Source organism: Oncorhynchus kisutch, linkage group LG15, assembly GCF_002021735.2.
Source record: "Oncorhynchus kisutch isolate 150728-3 linkage group LG15, Okis_V2, whole genome shotgun sequence".
Lineage (NCBI taxonomy): Eukaryota > Metazoa > Chordata > Actinopteri > Salmoniformes > Salmonidae > Oncorhynchus > Oncorhynchus kisutch.
The window spans coordinates 12,043,766-12,071,165 of NC_034188.2; the positions used below are offsets into that span (position 1 = coordinate 12,043,766).

A 27,400-nucleotide genomic window follows, 5' to 3' on the forward strand; every position below is an offset into this window, starting at 1 on the left:
ACAGATCATTTAAAGCTCTGACTCGTCATGAGCCGTGTGGATCCAAGCATCAAAACTCTCAGTAGACAGGTACAGTATATCTAACAGGTCTTCTCTCTCAGTAGACAGGTACAGTATATCTAACAGGTGTTCTCTCTCAGTAGACAGGTACAGTATATCTAACAGGTCTTCTCTCTCTCAGTAGACAGGTACAGTATATCTAACAGGTCTTCTCTCTCAGTAGACAGGTACAGTATATCTAACAGGTGGTCTCTCTCTCAGTAGACAGGTACAGTATATCTAACAGGTCTTCTCTCTCAGTAGACAGGTACAGTATATCTAACAGGTGTTCTCTCTCAGTAGACAGGTACAGTATATCTAACAGGTCTTCTCTCTCAGTAGACAGGTACAGTATATCTAACAGGTGTTCTCTCTCTCAGTAGACAGGTACAGTATATCTAACAGGTGTTCTCTCTCTCAGTAGACAGGTACAGTATATCTAACAGGTCTTCTCTCTCAGTAGACAGGTACAGTATATCTAACAGGTTCTCTCTCAGTAGACAGGTACAGTATATCTAACAGGTGTTCTCTCTCAGTAGACAGGTACAGTATATCTAACAGGTGTTCTCTCTCTCAGTAGACAGGTACAGTATATCTAACAGGTGTTCTCTCTCAGTAGACAGGTACAGTATATCTAACAGGTGTTCTCTCTCTCAGTAGACAGGTACAGTATATCTAACAGGTGGTCTCTCAGTAGACAGGTACAGTATATCTAACAGGTTCTCTCTCAGTAGACAGGTACAGTATATCTAACAGGTTCTCTCTCAGTAGACAGGTACAGTATATCTAACAGGTTCTCTCTCTCAGTAGACAGGTACAGTATATCTAACAGGTTCTCTCTCAGTAGACAGGTACAGTATATCTAACAGGTGTTCTCTCTCTCAGTAGACAGGTACAGTATATCTAACAGGTGGTCTCTCTCAGTAGACAGGTACAGTATATCTAACAGGTTCTCTCTCAGTAGACAGGTACAGTATATCTAACAGGTGTTCTCTCTCTCAGTAGACAGGTACAGTATATCTAACAGGTGTTCTCTCTCTCAGTAGACAGGTACAGTATATCTAACAGGTGTTCTCTCTCTCAGTAGACAGGTACAGTATATCTAACAGGTGTTCTCTCTCTCAGTAGACAGGTACAGTATATCTAACAGGTGTTCTCTCTCAGTAGACAGGTACAGTATATCTAACAGGTGTTCTCTCTCTCAGTAGACAGGTACAGTATATCTAACAGGTGGTCTCTCTCAGTAGACAGGTACAGTATATCTAACAGGTGTTCTCTCTCAGTAGACAGGTACAGTATATCTAACAGGTGTTCTCTCTCTCAGTAGACAGGTACAGTATATCTAACAGGTGTTCTCTCTCTCAGTAGACAGGTACAGTATATCTAACAGGTCTTCTCTCTCAGTAGACAGGTACAGTATATCTAACAGGTGTTCTCTCTCAGTAGACAGGTACAGTATATCTAACAGGTGTTCTCTCTCAGTAGACAGGTACAGTATATCTAACAGGTCTTCTCTCTCAGTAGACAGGTACAGTATATCTAACAGGTGTTCTCTCTCTCAGTAGACAGGTACAGTATATCTAACAGGTGTTCTCTCTCAGTAGACAGGTACAGTATATCTAACAGGTGTTCTCTCTCTCAGTAGACAGGTACAGTATATCTAACAGGTGTTCTCTCTCTCAGTAGACAGGTACAGTATATCTAACAGGTGTTCTCTCTCTCAGTAGACAGGTACAGTATATCTAACAGGTGTTCTCTCTCAGTAGACAGGTACAGTATATCTAACAGGTTCTCTCTCAGTAGACAGGTACAGTATATCTAACAGGTGTTCTCTCTCTCAGTAGACAGGTACAGTATATCTAACAGGTGTTCTCTCTCTCAGTAGACAGGTACAGTATATCTAACAGGTGTTCTCTCTCTCAGTAGACAGGTACAGTATATCTAACAGGTGTTCTCTCTCTCAGTAGACAGGTACAGTATATCTAACAGGTGTTCTCTCTCAGTAGACAGGTACAGTATATCTAACAGGTGTTCTCTCTCTCAGTAGACAGGTACAGTATATCTAACAGGTGGTCTCTCTCAGTAGACAGGTACAGTATATCTAACAGGTTCTCTCTCAGTAGACAGGTACAGTATATCTAACAGGTGGTCTCTCTCAGTAGACAGGTACAGTATATCTAACAGGTTCTCTCTCAGTAGACAGGTACAGTATATCTAACATGTGTTCTCTCTCAGTAGACAGGTACAGTATATCTAACAGGTGTTCTCTCTCTCAGTAGACAGGTACAGTATATCTAACAGGTGTTCTCTCTCTCAGTAGACAGGTACAGTATATCTAACAGGTGTTCTCTCTCTCAGTAGACAGGTACAGTATATCTAACAGGTGTTCTCTCTCTCAGTAGACAGGTACAGTATATCTAACAGGTGGTCTCTCTCAGTGGACAGGTACAGTATATCTAACAGGTGTTCTCTCTCTCAGTAGACAGGTACAGTATATCTAACAGGTGTTCTCTCTCTCAGTAGACAGGTACAGTATATCTAACAGGTGGTCTCTCTCAGTAGACAGGTACAGTATATCTAACAGGTGGTCTCTCTCTCAGTAGACAGGTACAGTATATCTAACAGGTCTTCTCTCTCAGTAGACAGGTACAGTATATCTAACAGGTGTTCTCTCTCAGTAGACAGGTACAGTATATCTAACAGGTGGTCTCTCTCTCAGTAGACAGGTACAGTATATCTAACAGGTTCTCTCTCTCAGTAGACAGGTACAGTATATCTAACAGGTGTTCTCTCTCTCAGTAGACAGGTACAGTATATCTAACAGGTTCTCTCTCTCAGTAGACAGGTACAGTATATCTAACAGGTGTTCTCTCTCTCAGTAGACAGGTACAGTATATCTAACAGGTGTTCTCTCTCTCAGTAGACAGGTACAGTATATCTAACAGGTGGTCTCTCTCTCAGTAGACAGGTACAGTATATCTAACAGGTGGTCTCTCTCTCAGTGGACAGGTACAGTATATCTAACAGGTGTTCTCTCTCTCAGTAGACAGGTACAGTATATCTAACAGGTGTTCTCTCTCTCAGTAGACAGGTACAGTATATCTAACAGGTGTTCTCTCTCTCAGTAGACAGGTACAGTATATCTAACAGGTGGTCTCTCTCAGTAGACAGGTACAGTATATCTAACAGGTGTTCTCTCTCTCAGTAGACAGGTACAGTATATCTAACAGGTCTTCTCTCTCAGTAGACAGGTACAGTATATCTAACAGGTGTTCTCTCTCTCAGTAGACAGGTACAGTATATCTAACAGGTGTTCTCTCTCAGTAGACAGGTACAGTATATCTAAACAGGTGTTCTCTCTCTCAGTAGACAGGTACAGTATCTAACAGGTGTTCTCTCTCTCAGTAGACAGGTACAGTATATCTAACAGGTGTTCTCTCTCTCAGTAGACCGGTACAGTATATCTAACAGGTGTTCTCTCTCTCAGTAGACAGGTACAGTATATCTAACAGGTGTTCTCTCTCTCAGTAGACAGGTACAGTATATCTAACAGGTGTTCTCTCTCTCAGTAGACAGGTACAGTATATCTAACAGGTGTTCTCTCTCTCAGTAGACAGGTACAGTATATCTAACAGGTGTTCTCTCTCTCAGTAGACAGGTACAGTATATCTAACAGGTGTTCTCTCTCAGTGGACAGGTACAGTATATCTAACAGGTGTTCTCTCTCTCAGTAGACAGGTACAGTATATCTAACAGGTGTTCTCTCTCTCAGTAGACAGGTACAGTATATCTAACAGGTGTTCTCTCTCAGTAGACAGGTACAGTATATCTAACAGGTGTTCTCTCTCAGTAGACAGGTACAGTATATCTAACAGGTGTTCTCTCTCTCAGTAGACAGGTACAGTATATCTAACAGGTGTTCTCTCTCAGTAGACAGGTACAGTATATCTAACAGGTGTTCTCTCTCTCAGTAGACAGGTACAGTATATCTAACAGGTGTTCTCTCTCAGTAGACAGGTACAGTATATCTAACAGGTGTTCTCTCTCTCAGTAGACAGGTACAGTATATCTAACAGGTGGTCTCTCTCAGTAGACAGGTACAGTATATCTAACAGGTTCTCTCTCAGTAGACAGGTACAGTATATCTAACATGTGTTCTCTCTCAGTAGACAGGTACAGTATATCTAACAGGTGTTCTCTCTCAGTAGACAGGTACAGTATATCTAACAGGTGTTCTCTCTCTCAGTAGACAGGTACAGTATATCTAACAGGTCTTCTCTCTCAGTAGACAGGTACAGTATATCTAACAGGTGGTCTCTCTCAGTAGACAGGTACAGTATATCTAACAGGTGTTCTCTCTCTCAGTAGACAGGTACAGTATATCTAACAGGTTCTCTCTCAGTAGACAGGTACAGTATATCTAACATGTGTTCTCTCTCAGTAGACAGGTACAGTATATCTAACAGGTCTTCTCTCTCAGTGGACAGGTACAGTATATCTAACAGGTGTTCTCTCTCAGTAGACAGGTACAGTATATCTAACAGGTGGTCTCTCTCAGTAGACAGGTACAGTATATCTAACAGGTGTTCTCTCTCAGTAGACAGGTACAGTATATCTAACAGGTGGTCTCTCTCAGTAGACAGGTACAGTATATCTAACAGGTGGTCTCTCTCAGTAGACAGGTACAGTATATCTAACAGGTGGTCTCTCTCAGTAGACAGGTACAGTATATCTAACAGGTGTTCTCTCTCAGTAGACAGGTACAGTATATCTAACAGGTGGTCTCTCTCAGTAGACAGGTACAGTATATCTAACAGGTGGTCTCTCTCAGTAGACAGGTACAGTATATCTAACAGGTGGTCTCTCTCAGTAGACAGGTACAGTATATCTAACAGGTGGTCTCTCTCAGTAGACAGGTACAGTATATCTAACAGGTGTTCTCTCTCAGTAGACAGGTACAGTATATCTCACCTGGAGTCAGTACTAGGGGTCGGACTGTCAATATCTCTGTTGAAATAATATAATTATATGGTACTGTTAGAATGAAGCACATTGAAGTACAATAGTAATACATTTAGTAGTGGCAGGTAGTTGTAGTAGATTGAGTTGTGGTAGGTAGTAGTAGTAGTATATTTAGTTGTGGTAGGTGGTAGTAGATTTAGTTGTCGTAGTAGTAGTAGATTTAGTTGCTGTAGGTGGTAGTAGTAGTAGATTTAGTTGTGGTAGGTGGTAATAGTAGTAGATTTAGTTGTGGTAGGTAGTAGTAGTAGTAGATTTAGTTGTTTTAGGTGGTAGTAGTAGTAGATTTAGTTGTGGCAGGTAGTAGTAGTAGATTTAGTAGTAGTAGTAGATTTAGTGGTAGTAGTAGATTTAGTGGTAGTAGTAGATTTAGTAGTAGTAGTAGATTTAGTAGTAGTAGTAGATTTAGTAGTAGTAGTAGATTTAGTAGTAGTAGTAGATTTAGTGGTAGTAGTAGATTTAGTAGTAGTAGTAGATTTAGTAGTAGTAGTAGATTTAGTAGTGGCAGGTGGTTGTAGTAGTAGATGTAGCAATAGTAGTAGATTTAGTAGTAGATTTAGTATCAGTAGTATATTTAGTAGTGGTAGGTAGTAGTAGATGTAGTAGTATATTTAGTAGTGGTAGGTGTAGTAGTATATTTAGTAGTGGTATGTAGTAGTATATTTAGTAGTGGTAGGTGTAGTAGTATATTTAGTAGTGGTAGGTAGTAGTAGATGTAGATTTAGTATCAGTAGTAGATTTAGTAGTAGTGGTAGTTAGTAGTAAATTCACTAGTGCTAGGTAGTAGTAGATTTAGTAGTAGCAGTAGTAGTGGTAGTTAGTAGTAGATTTACTAGTGGTAGGTAGTAGTAGATTTAGTAGTAGTAGATGAAGTAGTAGTAGTAGATTTAGTAGTGGCAGGTAGTAGTGGTAGGTAGTAGTAGATTTACTAGTGGTAGGTAGTAGTAGATTTAGTAGTGGCAGGTAGTAGTAGATTTACTAGTGGCAGGTAGTAGTGGTAGGTAGTAGTAGATTTAGTAGTAGTAGTAGATTTAGTAGTAACAGTAGTAGTGGTAGTTAGTAGTAGATTTACTAGTGGTAGGTAGTAGTATATTTAGTAGTAGTAGATGCAGTAGTAGATTAAGTAGTGGCAGGTAGTAGTGGTAGGTAGTAGTAGATTTACTGGTGGCAGGTAGTAGTGGTAGGCAGTAGTAGATTTAGTAGTAGTAGATTTAGTAGTGGCAGGTAGTAGATTTAGTAGTAGCAGATTTAGTAGTGGTAGGTAGTCGTACATTTAGTAGTAGTAGTAGATTTAGTAGTGACAGGTCGTAGTTATTAGTAGTAGATTTAGTATTGAAAGGGATGGTAGATTTAGTAGTGACAGTTAGTGGTAGTAGTAAATAGTAGTAGATTTAGTAGTGGCAGGTAGTAGTAGTACTAGTAGATTAAGTAGTGGCAGGTAGTCGTACATTTAGTAGTAGTAGAAGATTTAGTAGTGGCAGGTTATAGTAGATTTAGTACTAGTAGATTTAGTAGTGACAGGTCGTAGTTATTAGTAGTAGATTTAGTATTGAAAGGGATGGTAGATTTAGTAGTGACAGTTAGTGGTAGTAGTAAATAGTAGTAGATTTAGTAGTGGCAGGTAGTAGTAGTACTAGTAGATTTAGTAGTGTCAGGTTATAGTAGATTTAGTACTAGTAGATTTAGTAGTGACAGGTCGTAGTTATTAGTAGTAGATTTAGTATTGAAAGGGATGGTAGATTTAGTAGTGACAGTTAGTGGTAGTAGTAGTAGTAAATAGTAGTAGATTTAGTAGTGGCAGGTAGTAGTAGTAGATTTAGTAGTGGCAGGTAGTAGTAGTACTAGTAGATTTAGTAGTGGCAGGTAGTAGTAGTACTAGTAGATTTAGTAGTGGCAGGTTATAGTAGATTTAGTACTAGTAGATTTAGTAGTGGCAGGTAGTAGATTTAGTAGTAGTTGTAGATTTAGTAATGGTAGGTAGTAGTAGTACTAGTAGATTTAGTAGTACTAGTAGATTTAGTAGTGGCAGGTAATAGTAGTACTAGTAGATTTAGTAGTACTAGTAGATTTAGTAGTGGCAGGTAGTACTAGTACATTTAGGGGTGGCAGGTACTAGTAGATTTAGCAGTACTAGTAGATTTAGTAGTGGCAGGTACTAGTAGATTTAGTAGTGGCAGGTAGTAGTAGTACTAGTAGATTTAGTAGTGGCATGTAGTAGTAGTACTAGTAGATTTAGAAGTGGCAGGTAGTAGTAGTAGATTTTTTAATAGTATATTTAGTTGTGGTAGGTAGTAGTAATAGTAGATTTAGTTGTGGTAGGTAGTAGTAGTAGATTTAGTTGTGGTAGGTGGTAGATTTAGTAGTAATGGTAGGTAGTAGTAGATTTAGTAGTGGTAGGTAGTAGTAGATTTAGTAGTAGTAGATTTAGTAGTGACAGGTAGTAGTAGATTTGGTAGTGACAGATAGTTGTAGATTTAGTAGTAGTGAATTTAGTAGTGACAGGTAGTAGTAGATTTGGTAGTAGTGGATTTAGTAGTAGTGGATTTAGTTGTGACAGGTAGGAGTAGATTTAGTAGTAGTGAATTTAGTAGTGCCAGGTAGTAGTAGATTTGGTAGTAGTGGATTTAGTAGTGACAGGTAGTAGTAGATTTAGTAGTGACAGGTCGTAGTAGTAGTAGATTTGGTAGTAGTGGATTTAGTAGTAGTGGATTTAGTTGTGACAGGTAGGAGTAGATTTAGTAGTAGTGAATTTAGTAGTGCCAGGTAGTAGTAGATCTGGTAGTAGTGGATTTAGTAGTGACAGGTAGTAGTAGATTTGGTAGTAGTGGATTTAGTAGTGACAGGTAGTAGTAGATTTAGTAGTGACAGGTCGTAGTAGTAGTAGATTTAGTAGTGACAGGTCGTAGTAGTAGTAGATTTAGTAGTGGCAGGTCGTAGTAGTAGTAGATTTAGTAGTGGCAGGTCGTAGTAGTAGTAGATTTAGTAGTGGCAGGCCGTAGATTTAGTAGTGGCAGGCCGTAGTAGTAGTAGATTTAGTAGTGGCAGGCCGTAGTAGTAGTAGATTTAGTAGTGGCAGGTCGTAGTAGTAGTAGATTTAGTAGTGACAGGTAGTTGTAGATTTAGTAGTGGCAGGTCGTAGTAGTAGATTTAGTAGTGGCAGGTCATAGTAGTAGTAGATTTAGTAGTGGCAGGCCGTAGTAGTAGTAGATTTAGTAGTGGCAGGCCATAGTAGTAGTAGATTTAGTAGTGGCAGGTCGTAGTAGTAGTAGATTTAGTATTTGTAGTAGTAGACTTGAAAAACATTAGGCATTAGGAAAGACAACTGTTGTGTTATCAGACCGTGTGTGTGTGTCTGTGTGTCTGTGTGTCTGTGTGTGTGTGTGTGTGTGTGTGTGTGTGTGTGTGTGTGTGTGTGTGTGTGTGTGTGTGTGTGTGTGTGTGTGTGTGTGTGTGTGTGTGTGTGTGTGTGTGTGTGTGCGTGTTTGTGTGTCATACTACATATCCTAGAAGTGGGAGAGAATAGGTGGAGAGGATAGGGGAGAGGGTAATGGATAGGGGAGAGGATAGGGGGGGGAGATGGGAAAGGGTAGAGGATAGAGGGAGAGGTTATAGGGGGAGAGGTTAGAGCGTAGAGGGAGAGTTTTGAGGGGAGAGGTTAGAGGGTAGAGAGATAGGGGGGAGGTTAGAGGGTAGAGAGATAGGGGGAGGTTAGAGGGTAGAGAGATAGGGGGAGGTTAGAGGGAGAGGGAAGAAGTTAGAGGGTAGAGTTGATAGGAGGGTAGAGATAGGGGAGAGGATAGAAGGGTAGAGGCTAGAGGGTAGAGAGATAGAGGGAGAGGTTTGAGGGGAGAGGTTAGAGGTTAGAGGGAGAGGGAAGAAGTTAGAGGGTAGAGATGATAGGAGGGTAGAGGGAGAGGGTAGAGGGTAGAGATAGGGGAGAGGATAGAAGGGGAGAGGCTAGAGGGTAGAGAGATAGGGGGAGGTTAGAGGGAGGGAAGAAGTTAGAGGGTAGAGATGATAGGAGGGTAGAGGGAGAGGGTAGAGGGTAGAGATAGGGGAGAGGATAGAAGGGGAGAGGCTAGAAGCTAGAGGTTAAAAATGAGATGATAGGGTGAGAGGTTAGAGGGAGAGGGAAGAGACTAGAGGGTAGAGATGATAGGAGGGTAGAGGGTAGAGATAGGGGAGAGGATAGAAGGGGAGAGGTTAGAAGCTAGAGGTAAAAAATTAGATGATAGGGTGAGAGGTTAGAGGGAGAGGGAAGAGATTAGAGGGTAGAGATAGGGGAGAGGATAGAAGGGGAGAGGCTAGAGGGTAGGGAGAGAGGCTAGGGACTAAGGGCTTAGGGACTAAGGGGCTAGGGACTAGGGAGTAGGTCAATGTGGGACGTACCTGTGTGTGTCCTCTGGCTTCTCGTCTCTCGGCTCCTCCTCTTCGGACTCGGCATAACTGAGCCTGAGGGAGAGACAACCAGAGACACAGTTGGTGAGTAAAATGCCCCCTATTTATTTTATTTTTTATTTCACCTTTTATTTAACCAGGTCGGCCAGTTGAGAACAAGTTTTAATTTACAACTGTGACCTGGCCAAGATAAAGCAAAGCAGTGTGACAAAAACAACAACACAGAGTTACACATGGAATAAACAAACGTACAGTCAGTAACACAATGCTGGTCCATCAGACCCTAACTGCTGGTCCATCAGAACCACAGACACAGTTGGTCAGTAAATGACTCCCTAACTGCTGGTCCATCAGAACCACAGACACAGTTGGTCAGTAAATGACTCCCTAACCACTGGTCCATCAGAACCACAGACACAGCATTACACATGAAACAGGGTGTGTGTGTGTGTGTGTGTGTGTGTGAGTGAGTGAGTGAGTGAGTGAGTGAGTGAGTGAGTGAGTGAGTGAGTGAGTGAGTGAGTGAGTGAGTGAGTGAGTGAGAGAGAGAGAGAGAGAGAACTGTGACTGACCCAAACTTAAGGAAAGCGTTGACTATGTACAGACTCAGTGAGCATAGCCTTGCTATTGACAAGGGCCCCCGTAGGCAGACCTGGCTCTCAAGAGAAGACAGGCTATGTGCACACTGCCCACAAAATGAGGTGGAAACTGAGCTGCACTTCCTAACCTCCTGCCCAATGTATGACCATATTAGAGACACATATTTCCCTCAGATTACACAAACCCAATTTTGATCAACTCCCATATCTACTGGGTGATATACCACAGTGTGACATCACAGCAGCAAGATGTGTGACCTGTTGCCACAAGAAAAGGGCAACCAGTGAAGAACAAACATCGTTGTAAATACAACACATATTTATGTTTATTTATTTTCCCATTTTTTATTTAACTATTTACACATAATATGACATTTGAAATGTCTTTATACTTTTGGAACTTTTGTGAGTGTAATGTTTACTGTAATTTTTTAGCATTGTTTATTTCACTTTTGTTTATCTGAGGACAGGAGAGGGGAGGTGAGAAAATAGCATTACAATGCTTCTAGTACCACCATGTGGCTGTGTGGATACATTGTATTAAATAACTTGCCTTGGCAATGTTGACATGTTTCCCATGCCAATAAAGCCCCATTAATTGAAATTGATAGAGAGAAAGAGAGAGACACACACACACGTTTCACTGTGGTGTATGGAGGAAAGAATGAGTGTCTGATATAAGGGGTCTCCTCTCTAACTACCTGTCTGATCCATAGAGAAGCTCCTGACTCCAAGATCCTGGGATGGGAGGGATGGGCTTTACCAACTCCTGTTCTAGACTACACAGAGGAGAAGAGGGGAGCAAAGAGAGGACAGGAAGAGAGAAGAGGGGAGCGAAGAGAGGACAGGACAGGAAGAGAGAAGAGGGGAGCGAAGAGAAGACAGGAAGAGAGAAGAGGGGAGCGAAGAGAAGACAGGAAGAGAGAAGAGGGGAGCGAAGAGAAGACAGGAAGAGAGAAGAGGGGAGGGGAGAGGACAGGAAGAGAGAAGAGGAGAAGAGAGGACAGGAAGGGAGAAGAGAGGACAGGAAGAGAGAAGAGGAGGAGAAGAGAGGACAGGAAGAGAGAAGAGGAGGAGAAGAGAGGACAGGAAGAGAGAAGAGGAGGAGAAGAGAGGACAGGAAGAGAGAAGAGGGGAGGGGAGAGGACAGGAAGAGAGAAGAGGGGAGGGGAGAGGACAGGATGAGAGAAGAGGAGAGGGAGAGGACAGGATGAGAGAAGAGGAGGAGAAGAGAGGACAGGAAGAGAGAAGAGGAGGAGAAGAGAGGACAGGAAGAGAGAAGAGGGGAGGGGAGAGGACAGGAAGAGAGAAGAGGAGGAGAAGAGAGGACAGGAAGAGAGAAGAGGGGAGGGGAGAGGACAGGAAGAGAGAAGAGGGGAGGGGAGAGGACAGGAAGAGAGAAGAGGGGAGGGGAGAGGACAGGAAGAGAGAAGAGGGGAGGGGAGAGGACAGGAAGAGAGAAGAGGGGAGGGGAGAGGACAGGAAGAGAGAAGAGGAGGAGAAGAGAGGACAGGAAGAGAGAAGAGGAGGAGAAGAGAGGACAGGAAGAGAGAAGAGGGGAGGGGAGAGGAGAGGAGGGGAGGACAGGAGGAGAGAGGACAGGACAGGAGGAGAGAAGAGGAGGAGAAGAGAGGACAGGACAGGAAGAGAGAAGAGGAGGAGAAGAGAGGACAGGACAGGAAGAGAGAAGAGGGGAGGGGAGGTGAGAAAATAGCATTACAATGCTTCTAGTACCACCATGTGGATACATTGTATTAAATAACTTAATTTCAAAAGTAATAAACTATTTTGAACGAACCCGTTAGTGAGAGAGAGGAGATCATCAGTCATGAGCTGAGGGATCGGCTCACCATGCACTCTGTAGACAAGACAGGGAGGACTTGAATTGAAGAACACAACAGTTTACATCTAACAAACTATTGTAGCATCAACTGGCCTCTCTCGTTCTCTCTCGTTCTCTCTCTTCTCTCAAGACCTGTGTAAGATCACATTTCATCCTGTGTGAAAGTTGACTGATCACTTCCTCTATTGGCTCTAGTGTAGGTACATCCCCAGCAGGATGGGGTTTACCAAACATTAACAACACCTGCTTTTTAATTGAGACTTTGAATGTGTGTGTGCCATTCAGAGGGTGAATGGACAAGACAAAAGATTTAAGTGCCTTTGAACGGGGTATAGTAGTAGGTGCCAGCCGCACCGGTTTGTGCCAAGAACTGCAACGCAGTTGGGTTTTCTGTTTCCTGTGTATATCAAGAATGTTCCACTCGACCCAAAATTACAACCAACTAATTGCAGCATTACCACAAAAATGGAAGAGGCAAGTAGAAGGAGGAACAAGGAAGGGACTCGTCACATAGTTCAAGTAACAGACACATCTCAACAGCAACTGTTCAGAGGAGACTGCGTGAATCAGGACTTCATGGTCGAATTGCTGCAAAGAAACCACTACTAAAGGACACCAATCAGAAGAAGAGACTTGCTTGGGCCAACAAATACGAGCAATGGACATTACACCGGTGGAAATCTGTCCGTTGGTCTGAGTCCAAATTTGAGCATTTTGGTTCTAACCGTCATGTCTTTGTGAGACGCAGAGCAGGTGAACGGGTGATCTCTGCATGTGTGGTTCCCACCGTGAAGCATGGAGGAGGAAGTGTGATGGTGCTTTGCTGGTGACACTGTCAGTGATTTATTTAGAATTCAAGGCACACTTAATAACCAGCATGGCTACCACAGTATTCTGCAGCGATACACCATCCCATGTGGTTTGTGTTTAGTGGGATTATCATTTGTTTTTCAACAGGACAATGACCCAACACATCTCCATGCTGTGTAAGGGCTATTTGACCAAGAAGGACCTGGCCTCCACAATCACTCGACCTCAACCCAATTGAGATGGTTTGAGATGAGTTGGACCGCAGAGAGAAGGAAAAGCAGCCAACAAGTGCTCAGCATATGTGGGAACTCCTTCAAGACTGTTAGAAAAGCCTTCCAGGTGAAGCTGGTTGAGAGAATGCCAAGAGTGTGCAAAGCTGTCATCAAAGCAAAGGGTGGCTACTTTGAAGAATATCAAATATTTGTTTAACACTTTTTTGGTTACTACATGATTCCATATGTGTTATTTCATAGTTTTGATGTCTTCACTATTATTCTACAATGTAGAAAATTGTGAAAAGAAAGAAAAACCCTTGAATGAATAGCTGTGTCCAAACTTTTGACTGGTGCCATGCCCCACTCAATATTAGAAGGGTGTTCCTAATATTTTGTCCACTCAGTGTAGAAGTACACAATGACAGCTGTCACCAGGGGTGTACTCACTAGAAACCAAATGGGGGGAAAAAGGGACTAAACAGGGAGGGACTAACCTAAATGTGTCTAATTAAAAAACATTTTCATTGAAAAACATTTTGTCACGGTTTGGTACCGGTTTTATATCGCCCACTATGACGTGAATGAGGAAGTCTCTCTCTCTGATGTTTCCTACCTGTCCTCTGGCTCTGCAGACTGTGGGCCTACTCTCACCCAGAGCCGTGTATAGCCTACCCATAATGTAAATTCATGGCTCTGGTCTCAACACTACACACACTATGGTGCAACATATCTGATCATTGTAATTCAAATGAATAGATACATTAATGAATCAATACTGTACCTGGATGACCCTGTGTCGAAGGAGATGAGTGTGTCAGACAGGGCTGTCAGTGTGTCCACTGGGGCAGGATTCTTCTTCACTGGGTTATATGGGACAGGGGACACTAATACAGAGGGGACTGGGGGGACGTCTTTCAGCGGGACACCACTCTCTGGGGACAGTTTTTTCATCACCTCAACTTTCAACTCAGGAAGTGGAGTAGCCATTTTGGTACACCCTGGCTTCATGCCCTCATAAGGGCCAATCACTGCTGGGGTGTCAACTATGACGGGGGCTGGAAGGAGGACGTCTTTCACAGATATAGGAGAGAAGTCTTTCACAGAGACAGGAGAGACAGCTTTCACAGAGACAGGAGAGATGTCTTTCACAGAAACAGGAGAGACAACTTTCACAGAAACAGGAGAGACGTCTTTCACAGAAACAGGAGAAACATCTTTCACAGAGACAGGAGAAACATCTTTCACAGAGACAGGAGAGACAGCTTTCACAGATACAGGAGAGACGTCTTTCACAGAGACAGGAGAGACAACTTTCACAGAGACAGGAGAGACGTCTTTCACAGAGACAGGAGAGACGTCTTTCACAGATACAGGAGAGACGTCTTTCACAGAGACAGGAGAGACAGCTTTCACAGAGACAGGCGAGACAGCTTTCACAGAGAAAGGAGAGACGTCTTTCACAGAGACAGGAGAGACGTCTTTCACAGATACAGGAGAGACGTCTTTCACAGAGACAGGAGAGACAGCTTTCACAGAGACAGGAGAGACAGCTTTCACAGAGACAGGAGAGACAGCTTTCACAGAGACAGGAGAGACAGCTTTCACAGAGACAGGAGAGACGTCTTTCACAGAAACAGGAGAGACGTCTTTCACAGAGACAGGAGAGACAGCTTTCACAGAGACAGAAGAGACATCTTTCACAGATACAGGAGAGATGTCTTTCACGGAGACAGGAGAGACAGCTTTCACAGAGACAGGAGAGACATCTTTCACAGAGACAGGAGAGACGTCTTTCACAGAGACAGGAGAGACGTCTTTCAGAGAGACAGGAGAGACGTCTTTCAGAGAGACAGGAGAGACGTCTTTCAGAGAGACAGGAGAGACCGTTTTCACAGAGACAGGAGAGACATCTTTCACAGAGACAGAAGAGACATCTTTCACAGATACAGGAGAGACGTCTTTCAGGGAGACAGGAGAGACAGCTTTCACAGAGACAGGAGAGACATCTTTCACAGAGACAGGAGAGACGTCTTTCAGAGAGACAGGAGAGACGTCTTTCACAGATGGAGCAGCTGGTTCTTTGGGGACAGAGGGAGTCTCAGTGAAGACAGAGTCGTCATTGTCTGTGATCACCACCCTTTAGACACACAAGAAACAACAAGACAGAAAAACTAAACATCTCCCGTCAAGCCTTTCATTTCAGACATCATCATCATTTTCCATGAGGAACAAAACAGGACAGTCCATTGAGAGGCATCAGTTACCTTTTAGCCACAAAAGATGAAACATCTGGGGTCAGGGAGGTTTCTAGTGGTTTCTCTGTAGAACTGTCGGGAGAACAGGAGATAAGATACAAACAGGGGAATAGAGAGATGGAGAGAGACAGATAACGAGAGAAAAAGATAGAGACAGAAATAGAGGAGAGAGAGAGAGGGAGAGGGAGATGGATATATAGCCAATCACATACTCGTATTTCTTGGCAGCTGAGAGGACATAGGAGCGTTGTCGGGCTGAAGAAGTCCTGAGCACATCCATGGCTGCTTCCTCCCTGATGGACAGATGGAGAGAGAGAGAGAGAGAGAGAGAGAGAGAGAGAGGTAAAGAAAGAGATGAGACTTGTTTTCCTCAACGTCTATTTTCTGAGGTAAAATAATAGTTTTGTAGACAGCATCTGAAATGGCACTCTGTTCCCTATAGAGGGCCCAAACAGTACAGGGCCCTGGTCAAAAGTACATCTCTATAAAGAGAACAGGGTGCCATTTGGGATGCATTGTGTGTGTCTTACCGTTTCTCCTTCTCCTCTGGGGAAAGCTGGTCCTCAGTTTGAACTGGGAGGTTTGAGGTGGGACGCACTGTGTGAGGAGCTCTGGAGGGAAGAACACATACACACAAACACTTATCAAACACATCCCCTTAAGTCACTACAGTTATCTCTCTGTTAATCCTTTACCACACACAGCGTCACACGCTCAAGCACGTTCACTGAGTTTACTCATAGGAATTGCATAAGGTTTACTCACATTTTCTTGTAGCTCTCTGAAGGCCTCTTGGTGAAGCTGGATGTTGACACACTGCAAATAGAGGGACACCATGTAATCAAGCCATCTAACAGGGCATTGGTTGTCTGACCGATAGACTGATTACACTGCTGCCAGTAGACTCTGACATTACTGCTGCCAGTAGACTCTGACATTACTGCTGCCAGTAGAGCTCTGACATTACTGCTGCCAGTAGAGCTCTGACATTACTGCTGCCAGTAGAGCTCTGACATTACTGCTACCAGTAGTCTCTGACATTACTGCTGCCAGTAGACCTCTGACATTACTGCTGCCAGTAGACTCGGACATTACTGCTGCCAGTAGACTCGGACATTACTGCTACCAGTAGTCTCTGACATTACTGCTGCCAGTAGACCTCTGACATTACTGCTGCCAGTAGACTCGGACATTACTGCTGCCAGTTAGAGCTCTGACATTAGTGCTGCCAGTAGACTCTGACATTACTGCTGCCAGTTAGAGCTCTGACATTACTGCTGCCAATTAGACCTCTGACATCACTGCTGTAGTAGACCTCTGACATTAGTGCTGCCAGTAGACCTCTGACATTACTGCTGTCAGTAGACTCTGACATTACTGCTGCCAGTAGCCTCTGACATTACTGCTGCCAGTAGAGCTCTGACATTACTATTGCCAATTAGAGCTCTGACATTATTGCTGCCAGTTAGACCTCTGACATTGCTGCTGCCAGTTAGACCTCTGACATTGCTGCTGCCAGTAGACTCTGACATTACTGCTGCCAGGAGGAGCTCTGACATTACTGCTGCCAATTAGAGCTCTGACATTACTGCTGCCAGTTAGAGCTCTGACATTACTGCTGCCAATTAGACCTCTGACATTATTGCTGCCAGGAAGAGCTCTGACATTACTGCTACCAGTAGTCTCTGACATTACTGCTGCCAGTAGACTCTGACATTACTGCTGCCAGTTAGAGCTCTGACATTACTGCTGCCAGTAGACTCTGACATTACTGCTGCCAGTAGACTGACATTACTGCTGCCAGTAGACTCTGACATTACTGCTGCCAGTTAGACCTCTGACATTACTGCTGCCAGTAGACCTCTGACATTAGTGCTGCCAGTAGACCTCTGACATTAATGCTGCCAGTTAGACCTCTGACATTATTGCTGCCAGGAAGAGCTCTGACATTACTGCTGCCAGTAGACTCTGACATTACTGCTGCCAGTAGACTCTGACATTACTGCTGCCAGTTAGACCTCTGACATTAATGCTGCCAGTTAGACCTCTGACATTATTGCTGCCAGGAAGACCTCTGACATTACTGCTGCCAGTAGACTCTGACATTACTGCTGCCAGTAGAGCTCTGACATTACTGCTGCCAGTAGACTCTGACATTACTGCTGCCAGTTAGAACTCTGACATTACTGCTGCCAGTAGACTGACATTACTGCTGCCAGTAGACTCTGACATCACTACTGCCAGTAGACTCTGACATCCCTGCTGCCAGTTAGAGTTCTGACATTACTGCTGCCAGTTAGAGCTCTGACATTACTGCGGCTAGTAGACCTCTGACATTACTGCTGCCAATTAGAGCTCTGACATTACTGCTGCCAGTAGACCTCTGACATTACTGCTACCAGTAGACTCTGACATTACTGTTGCCAGTAGACCTCTGACATTACTGCTGCCAGTAGACCTCTGACATTACTGCTACCAGTACACTCTGACATTACTGCTGCCAGTAGACCTCTGACATTACTTGTATTTACCTCAAGCTATTGAAGGTAGATGAGGTGGCAGCAGGCTTGGTGTCTGTCTTGGTGAAAATCCCTCTGAAAAAATGGATAAGATTATTCATTCACCTTTTATATTATTCACAATTAGTGAATTTAATTTAAGTTATGCATTTAAGTTATGCAATGGTGGAAGTCTGTTATACCTGATAAGGTATCCTGGAGACGGTGTTCTATATTTAGGAACGAGAACCAAAGGTCAGTTTATAATAAAGAGTTTTGTTGTTTGTTTTGAGGTGGGTGTCAGTGTATGGAGTTGAGGTGGGTACCAGTGTGTAGTGTTGAGTTGGTTGTCAGTGTATGGAGTTGAGGTGGGTACCAGTGTGTAGTGTTGAGGTGGGTGTCAGTGTATGGAGTTGAGGTGGGTACCAGTATGTAGTGTTGAGGTGGGTGTCAGTGTATGGAGTTGAGGTGGGTACCAGTATGTAGTGTTGAGGTGGGTGTCAGTGTATGGAGTTGAGGTGGGTACCAGTGTGTAGTGTTGAGGTGGGTGTCAGTGTATGGAGTTGAGGTGGGTACCAGTATGTAGTGTTGAGGTGGGTGTCAGTGTATGGAGTTGAGGTGGGTACCAGTATGTAGTGTTGAGGTGGGTACCAGTGTGTAGTGTTGAGGTGGGTGTCAGTGTGTAGTGTTGAGGAGGGTGCCAGTGTGTAGTGTTGAGGTGGGTGTCAGCGTATGGAGTTGAGGTGGGTACCAGTGTGTATTGTTGAGGTGGGTGTCAATGTGTAGTATTGAGGTGGGTGCCAGTGTGTAGTGTTGAGGTGGGTGTCAGTGTTGAGGTGGGTGTCAGTGTGTCGTGTTGAGGTGGGTGTCAGGGTTTACCCGTCTTCTGCAGGTCTGGTGGGGGAGGGAGGGGTCTTGGAGGTGGGAGAGGACACTGGGCTGGTGTCTATAGGGGCTCCATTCAGTCGATTCACTCTGACTTCTGCTATCCTGCTCAGTGAGAGAGAGAGAGAGAGAGTGTGAGCGAGAAGTTGAACACGGTCCATACTAGACTAACCTCATCCCCACGTTAATTGCTACCACACAGAGAGAGATCTGGCAGTAAACCACAATAATATGACTAACTAATGACTTAGTTTCTCTGTCTGTCTCACCATGGTTCCTCCTGTCTGTCTGTCTCACCATGGTTCCTCCTGTCTGTCTGTCTCACCATGGTTCCTCCTGTCTGTCTGTCTCACCATGGTTCCTCCTGTCTGTCTGTCTCACCATGGTTCCTCCTGTCTGTCTGTCTGTCTGTCTGACCATGGTTCCTCCTGTCTGTCTGTCTGACCATGGTTCCTCCTGTCTGTCTGTCTGTCTGTCTGTCTCACCATGGTTCCTCCTGTCTGTCTGTTTGTCTCACCATGGTTCTGTCTGTCTGTCTGTCTCACCATGGTTCTGTCTGTCTGGCTGTCTCACCATGGTTCCTCCTGTCTGTCTGTCTCACCATGGTTCCTCCTGTCTGTCTGTCTCACCATGGTTCCTCCTGTCTGTCTGTCTGTCTCACCATGGTTCCTCCTGTCTGTCTGTCTGTCTCACCATGGTTCTGTCTGTCTGTCTCACCATGGTTCCTCCTGTCTGTCTGTCTGTCTCACCATGGTTCTGTCTGTCTGTCTGTCTCACCATGGTTCTGTCTGTCTGTCTGTCTCACCATGGTTCTGTCTGTCTGTCTGTCTCACCATGGTTCTGTCTGTCTGTCTGTCTCACCATGGTTCTGTCTGTCTGTCTGTCTCACCATGGTTCTGTCTGTCTGTCTATCTCACCATGGTTCTGTCTGTCTGTCTGTCTCACCATGGTTCTGTCTGTCTGTCTGTCTCACCATGGTTCTGTCTGTCTGTCTGTCTCACCATGGTTCCTCCTGTCTGTCTGTCTGTCTGTCTGTCTGTCTGTCTGTCTGTCTGTCTGTCTGTCTGTCTGTCTGTCTGTCTGTCTGTCTCACCATGGTTCCTCCTGTCTGTCTGTCTCACCATGGTTCCTCCTGTCTGTCTGTCTCACCATGGTTCCTCCTGTCTGTCTGTCTCACCATGGTTCCTCCTGTCTGTCTGTCTCACCATGGTTCCTCCTGTCTGTCTGTCTGTCTGTCTGACCATGGTTCCTCCTGTCTGTCTGTCTGTCTGTCTGACCATGGTTCCTCCTGTCTGTCTGTCTGTCTGTCTCACCATGGTTCCTCCTGTCTGTCTGTCTGTCTGTCTGTCTGTCTGTCTGTCTGTCTGTCTGACCATGGTTCCTCCTGTCTGTCTGTCTGTCTCTCTGTCTGTCTGTCTGTCTCACCATGGTTCCTCCTGTCTGTCTGTCTGTCTCACCATGGTTCTGTCTGTCTGTCTGTCTCACCATGGTTCTGTCTGTCTGGCTGTCTCACCATGGTTCCTCCTGTCTGTCTGTCTGTCTCACCATGGTTCCTCCTGTCTGTCTGTCTGTCTCACCATGGTTCCTCCTGTCTGTCTGTCTGTCTGTCTGTCTGTCTGTCTGTCTGTCTGTCTGTCTGTCTGTCTGTCTGTCTGTCTGTCTGTCTGTCTGTCTGTCTGTCTCACCATGGTTCCTCCTGTCTGTCTGTCTGTCTGTCTGTCTCACCATGGTTCTGTCTGTCTGTCTGTCTCACCATGGTTCTGTCTGTCTGTCTGTCTCACCATGGTTCTGTCTGTCTGTCTGTCTCACCATGGTTCCTCCTGTCTGTCTGTCTCACCATGGTTCCTCCTGTCTGTCTGTCTGTCTGTCTGTCTGTCTGTCTGTCTGTCTGTCTGTCTGTCTGTCTGTCTGTCTGTCTGTCTGTCTGTCTGTCTGTCTGTCTGTCTGTCTGTCTGTCTGTCTGTCTGTCTGTCTGTCTGTCTCACCATGGTTCCTCCTGTCTGTCTGTCTGTCTGTCTCACCATGGTTCCTCCTGTCTGTCTGTCTGTCTCACCATGGTTCTGTCTGTCTGTCTCACCATGGTTCCTCCTGTCTGTCTGTCTGTCTCACCATGGTTCTGTCTGTCTGTCTGTCTCACCATGGTTCTGTCTGTCTGTCTGTCTCACCATGGTTCTGTCTGTCTGTCTGTCTCACCATGGTTCTGTCTGTCTGTCTGTCTGTCTGTCTCACCATCTCACCATGGTTCTGTCTGTCTGTCTGTCTCACCATGGTTCTGTCTGTCTGTCTGTCTCACCATGGTTCTGTCTGTCTGTCTGTCTCACCATGGTTCCTCCTGTCTGTCTGTCTGTCTGTCTGTCTGTCTGTCTGTCTGTCTGTCTGTCTGTCTGTCTGTCTGTCTGTCTGTCTGTCTGACCATGGTTCCTCCTGTCTGTCTGTCTCACCATGGTTCCTCCTGTCTGTCTGTCTCACCATGGTTCCTCCTGTCTGTCTGTCTCACCATGGTTCCTCCTGTCTGTCTGCCTCACCATGGTTCCTCCTGTCTGTCTGTCTCACCATGGTTCCTCCTGTCTGTCTGTCTGTCTGTCTGACCATGGTTCCTCCTGTCTGTCTGTCTGTCTGACTGACCATGGTTCCTCCTGTCTGTCTGTCTGTCTGTCTCACCATGGTTCCTCCTGTCTGTCTGTCTGTCTGTCTGTCTGTCTGTCTGTCTGTCTGTCTGTCTGTCTGTCTGTCTGTCTGTCTGTCTGTCTCACCATGGTTCCTCCTGTCTGTCTGTCTGTCTCACCATGGTTCTGTCTGTCTGTCTGTCTCACCATGGTTCTGTCTGTCTGTCTGTCTCACCATGGTTCTGTCTGTCTGGCTGTCTCACCATGGTTCCTCCTGTCTGTCTGTCTGTCTCACCATGGTTCCTCCTGTCTGTCTGTCTGTCTGTCTGTCTCACCATGGTTCCTCCTGTCTGTCTGTCTGTCTGTCTGTCTGTCTGTCTGTCTGTCTGTCTGTCTGTCTGTCTGTCTGTCTGTCTGTCTGTCTGTCTGTCTGTCTGTCTGTCTGTCTGTCTCACCATGGTTCCTCCTGTCTGTCTGTCTGTCTGTCTCACCATGGTTCTGTCTGTCTGTCTGTCTCACCATGGTTCTGTCTGTCTGTCTGTCTCACCATGGTTCTGTCTGTCTGTCTGTCTCACCATGGTTCCTCCTGTCTGTCTGTCTGTCTGTCTGTCTCACCATGGTTCCTCCTGTCTGTCTGTCTGTCTGTCTGTCTGTCTGTCTGTCTGTCTGTCTGTCTGTCTGTCTGTCTGTCTGTCTGTCTGTCTGTCTGTCTGTCTGTCTGTCTGTCTGTCTGTCTGTCTGTCTGTCTGTCTCACCATGGTTCCTCCTGTCTGTCTGTCTGTCTGTCTCACCATGGTTCTGTCTGTCTGTCTGTCTCACCATGGTTCTGTCTGTCTGTCTGTCTCACCATGGTTCTGTCTGTCTGTCTGTCTCACCATGGTTCTGTCTGTCTGTCTGTCTCACCATGGTTCTGTCTGTCTGTCTGTCTCACCATGGTTCTGTCTGTCTGTCTGTCTCACCATGGTTCCTCCTGTCTGTCTGTCTCACCATGGTTCCTCCTGTCTGTCTGTCTGTCTGTCTGTCTGTCTGTCTGTCTGTCTGTCTGTCTGTCTGTCTGTCTGTCTGTCTGTCTGTCTGTCTGTCTGTCTCACCATGGTTCCTCCTGTCTGTCTGTCTCACCATGGTTCCTCCTGTCTGTCTGTCTCACCATGGTTCCTCCTGTCTGTCTGTCTCACCATGGTTCCTCCTGTCTGTCTGTCTCACCATGGTTCCTCCTGTCTGTCTGTCTCACCATGGTTCCTCCTGTCTGTCTGTCTCACCATGGTTCCTCCTGTCTGTCTGTCTCACCATGGTTCCTCCTGTCTGTCTGTCTGTCTGTCTGACCATGGTTCCTCCTGTCTGTCTGTCTGTCTGTCTGACCATGGTTCCTCCTGTCTGTCTGTCTGTCTGTCTGTCTCACCATGGTTCCTCCTGTCTGTCTGTCTGTCTGTCTGTCTGTCTCACCATGGTTCCTCCTGTCTGTCTGTCTGTCTCACCATGGTTCTGTCTGTCTGTCTGTCTCACCATGGTTCTGTCTGTCTGTCTGTCTCACCATGGTTCTGTCTGTCTGGCTGTCTCACCATGGTTCCTCCTGTCTGTCTGTCTGTCTCACCATGGTTCCTCCTGTCTGTCTGTCTGTCTGTCTGTCCCACCATGGTTCCTGTCTGTCTGTCTGTCTGTCTGTCTGTCTGTCTGTCTGTCTGTTGTCTGTCTGTCTGTCTGTCTGTCTGTCTGTCTGTCTGTCTGTCTGTCTCACCATGGTTCCTCCTGTCTGTCTGTCTGTCTGTCTCACCATGGTTCTGTCTGTCTGTCTGTCTCACCATGGTTCTGTCTGTCTGTCTGTCTCACCATGGTTCTGTCTGTCTGTCTGTCTCACCATGGTTCTGTCTGTCTGTCTGTCTCACCATGGTTCTGTCTGTCTGTCTGTCTCACCATGGTTCCTCCTGTCTGTCTGTCTGTCTGTCTGTCTGTCTGTCTGTCTGTCTGTCTGTCTGTCTGTCTGTCTGTCTGTCTGTCTGTCTGTCTGTCTGTCTGTCTGTCTGTCTCACCATGGTTCCTCCTGTCTGTCTCACCATGGTTCCTCCTGTCTGTCTGTCTCACCATGGTTCCTCCTGTCTGTCTGTCTCACCATGGTTCCTCCTGTCTGTCCTGTCTCACCATGGTTCCTCCTGTCTGTCTGTCTGTCTGTCTGACCATGGTTCCTCCTGTCTGTCTGTCTGTCTGTCTGACCATGGTTCCTCCTGTCTGTCTGTCTGTCTGTCTCACCATGGTTCCTCCTGTCTGTCTGTCTGTCTGTCTGTCTCACCATGGTTCCTCCTGTCTGTCTGTCTGTCTCTCTGTCTGTCTGTCTGTCTCACCATGGTTCCTCCTGTCTGTCTGTCTGTCTCACCATGGTTCTGTCTGTCTGTCTGTCTCACCATGGTTCTGTCTGTCTGGCTGTCTCACCATGGTTCCTCCTGTCTGTCTGTCTGTCTCACCATGGTTCCTCCTGTCTGTCTGTCTGTCTCACCATGGTTCCTCCTGTCTGTCTGTCTGTCTGTCTGTCTGTCTGTCTGTCTGTCTGTCTGTCTGTCTGTCTGTCTGTCTGTCTGTCTGTCTGTCTGTCTGTCTGTCTGTCTGTCTGTCTGTCTGTCTGTCTGTCTGTCTGTCTGTCTGTCTCACCATGGTTCCTCCTGTCTGTCTGTCTGTCTGTCTCACCATGGTTCTGTCTGTCTGTCTGTCTCACCATGGTTCTGTCTGTCTGTCTGTCTCACCATGGTTCTGTCTGTCTGTCTGTCTCACCATGGTTCCTCCTGTCTGTCTGTCTGTCTGTCTGTCTGTCTGTCTGTCTGTCTCACCATGGTTCCTCCTGTCTGTCTGTCTGTCTGTCTCACCATGGTTCCTCCTGTCTGTCTGTCTGTCTCACCATGGTTCTGTCTGTCTGTCTGTCTCACCATGGTTCCTCCTGTCTGTCTGTCTGTCTCACCATGGTTCTGTCTGTCTGTCTGTCTCACCATGGTTCTGTCTGTCTGTCTGTCTCACCATGGTTCTGTCTGTCTGTCTGTCTCACCATGGTTCTGTCTGTCTGTCTGTCTGTCTCACCATGGTTCTGTCTGTCTGTCTATCTCACCATGGTTCTGTCTGTCTGTCTGTCTCACCATGGTTCTGTCTGTCTGTCTGTCTCACCATGGTTCTGTCTGTCTGTCTGTCTCACCATGGTTCTGTCTGTCTGTCTGTCTCACCATGGTTCTGTCTGTCTGTCTGTCTGTCTGTCTGTCTGTCTGTCTGTCTGTCTGTCTGTCTGTCTGTCTGTCTGTCTGTCTGTCTGTCTGTCTGTCTCACCATGGTTCCTCCTGTCTGTCTGTCTCACCATGGTTCCTCCTGTCTGTCTGTCTCACCATGGTTCCTCCTGTCTGTCTGTCTCACCATGGTTCCTCCTGTCTGTCTGTCTCACCGTGGTTCCTCCTGTCTGTCTGTCTCACCGTGGTTCCTCCTGTCTGTCTGTCTGTCTGTCTGACCATGGTTCCTCCTGTCTGTCTGTCTGTCTGTCTGACCATGGTTCCTCCTGTCTGTCTGTCTGTCTGTCTCACCATGGTTCCTCCTGTCTGTCTGTCTGTCTGTCTGTCTGTCTGTCTGTCTGTCTGTCTGTCTGTCTGTCTGTCTCACCATGGTTCCTCCTGTCTGTCTGTCTCACCATGGTTCCTCCTGTCTGTCTGTCTCACCATGGTTCCTCCTGTCTGTCTGTCTCACCATGGTTCCTCCTGTCTGTCTGTCTCACCATGGTTCCTCCTGTCTGTCTGTCTCACCATGGTTCCTCCTGTCTGTCTGTCTGTCTGTCTGACCATGGTTCCTCCTGTCTGTCTGTCTGTCTGTCTGACCATGGTTCCTCCTGTCTGTCTGTCTGTCTGTCTCACCATGGTTCCTCCTGTCTGTCTGTCTGTCTGTCTGTCTGTCTGTCTGTCTGTCTGTCTGTCTGTCTGTCTGTCTGTCTGTCTGTCTGTCTGTCTGTCTGTCTGTCTGTCTGTCTGTCTGTCTGTCTGTCTCACCATGGTTCCTCCTGTCTGTCTGTCTGTCTCACCATGGTTCTGTCTGTCTGTCTGTCTCACCATGGTTCTGTCTGTCTGTCTGTCTCACCATGGTTCCTCCTGTCTGTCTGTCTGTCTGTCTCACCATGGTTCTGTCTGTCTGTCTGTCTCACCATGGTTCTGTCTGTCTGTCTGTCTCACCATGGTTCCTCCTGTCTGTCTGTCTCACCATGGTTCCTCCTGTCTGTCTGTCTGTCTGTCTGTCTGTCTGTCTGTCTGTCTGTCTGTCTGTCTGTCTGTCTGTCTGTCTGTCTGTCTGTCTGTCTGTCTGTCTGTCTGACCATGGTTCCTCCTGTCTGTCTGTCTCACCATGGTTCCTCCTGTCTGTCTGTCTCACCATGGTTCCTCCTGTCTGTCTGTCTCACCATGGTTCCTCCTGTCTGTCTGTCTCACCATGGTTCCTCCTGTCTGTCTGTCTCACCATGGTTCCTCCTGTCTGTCTGTCTGTCTGTCTGACCATGGTTCCTCCTGTCTGTCTGTCTGTCTGTCTGACCATGGTTCCTCCTGTCTGTCTGTCTGTCTGTCTCACCATGGTTCCTCCTGTCTGTCTGTCTGTCTGTCTGTCTCACCATGGTTCCTCCTGTCTGTCTGTCTGTCTCACCATGGTTCTGTCTGTCTGTCTGTCTCACCATGGTTCTGTCTGTCTGGCTGTCTCACCATGGTTTCCTCCTGTCTGTCTGTCTGTCTCACCATGGTTCCTCCTGTCTGTCTGTCTGTCTCACCATGGTTCCTCCTGTCTGTCTGTCTGTCTGTCTGTCTGTCTGTCTGTCTGTCTGTCTGTCTGTCTGTCTGTCTGTCTGTCTGTCTGTCTGTCTGTCTGTCTCACCATGGTTCCTCCTGTCTGTCTGTCTGTCTGTCTCACCATGGTTCTGTCTGTCTGTCTGTCTCACCATGGTTCTGTCTGTCTGTCTGTCTCACCATGGTTCTGTCTGTCTGTCTGTCTCACCATGGTTCCTCCTGTCTGTCTGTCTCACCATGGTTCCTCCTGTCTGTCTGTCTGTCTGTCTGTCTGTCTGTCTGTCTGTCTGTCTGTCTGTCTGTCTCACCATGGTTCCTCCTGTCTGTCTGTCTGTCTGTCTCACCATGGTTCCTCCTGTCTGTCTGTCTGTCTCACCATGGTTCTGTCTGTCTGTCTCACCATGGTTCCTCCTGTCTGTCTGTCTGTCTGTCTCACCATGGTTCTGTCTGTCTGTCTGTCTCACCATGGTTCTGTCTGTCTGTCTGTCTCACCATGGTTCTGTGTGTCTGTCTGTCTCACCATGGTTCTGTCTGTCTGTCTGTCTGTCTCACCCATGGTTCTGTCTGTCTGTCTATCTCACCATGGTTCTGTCTGTCTGTCTGTCTCACCATGGTTCTGTCTGTCTGTCTGTCTCACCATGGGTTCTGTCTGTCTGTCTGTCTCACCATGGTTCTGTCTGTCTGTCTGTCTCACCATGGTTCCTCCTGTCTGTCTGTCTGTCTGTCTGTCTGTCTGTCTGTCTGTCTGTCTGTCTGTCTGTCTGACCATGGTTCCTCCTGTCTGTCTGTCTCACCATGGTTCCTCCTGTCTGTCTGTCTCACCATGGTTCCTCCTGTCTGTCTGTCTCACCATGGTTCCTCCTGTCTGTCTGTCTCACCATGGTTCCTCCTGTCTGTCTGTCTCACCATGGTTCCTCCTGTCTGTCTGTCTCAACCATGGTTCCTCCTGTCTGTCCTGTCTGTCTGTCTCACCATGGTTCCTCCTGTCTGTCTGTCTGTCTGTCTGACCATGGTTCCTCCTGTCTGTCTGTCTGTCTGTCTCACCATGGTTCCTCCTGTCTGTCTGTCTGTCTGTCTGTCTGTCTGTCTGTCTGTCTGTCTGTCTGTCTGTCTGTCTGTCTGTCTGTCTGTCTGTCTGTCTGTCTGTCTGTCTGTCTGTCTGTCTGTCTGTCTGGTCTGTCTGTCTGTCTGTCTGTCTGTCTGTCTGTCTGTCTGTCTGTCTGTCTGTCTGTCTGTCTGTCTGTCTGTCTCACCATGGTTCCTCCTGTCTGTCTGTCTGTCTCACCATGGTTCTGTCTGTCTGTCTGTCTCACCATGGTTCTGTCTGTCTGTCTGTCTCACCATGGTTCTGTCTGTCTGGCTGTCTCACCATGGTTCCTCCTGTCTGTCTGTCTGTCTCACCATGGTTCCTCCTGTCTGTCTGTCTGTCTGTCTGTCTGTCTGTCTGTCTCA

General features: G+C 46.2%; 1 protein-coding gene across 2 annotated transcripts in view; it reads right to left on the minus strand.

The window, feature by feature from the left end:
* Window positions 1-27,400, minus strand: part of znf185 (zinc finger protein 185 with LIM domain) — a 43,244-nt gene that overhangs the window by 11,629 nt on the left and 4,215 nt on the right. For both annotated transcript variants that reach the window (XM_031789644.1, XM_031789645.1), the window contains exons 4-15: window positions 18,556-18,666; window positions 17,880-17,906; window positions 17,710-17,772; window positions 15,944-15,994; window positions 15,709-15,789; window positions 15,391-15,471; window positions 15,188-15,250; window positions 13,705-15,060; window positions 11,854-11,913; window positions 10,757-10,834; window positions 9,448-9,510; window positions 5,011-5,046 (exon numbers count right to left, since the gene is read on the minus strand). In XM_031789644.1, the coding sequence (XP_031645504.1) occupies window positions 5,011-5,046; window positions 9,448-9,510; window positions 10,757-10,834; window positions 11,854-11,913; window positions 13,705-15,060; window positions 15,188-15,250; window positions 15,391-15,471; window positions 15,709-15,789; window positions 15,944-15,994; window positions 17,710-17,772; window positions 17,880-17,906; window positions 18,556-18,666 (2,070 nt within the window). The remainder of the gene's footprint in view (window positions 1-5,010; window positions 5,047-9,447; window positions 9,511-10,756; window positions 10,835-11,853; window positions 11,914-13,704; window positions 15,061-15,187; window positions 15,251-15,390; window positions 15,472-15,708; window positions 15,790-15,943; window positions 15,995-17,709; window positions 17,773-17,879; window positions 17,907-18,555; window positions 18,667-27,400) is intronic.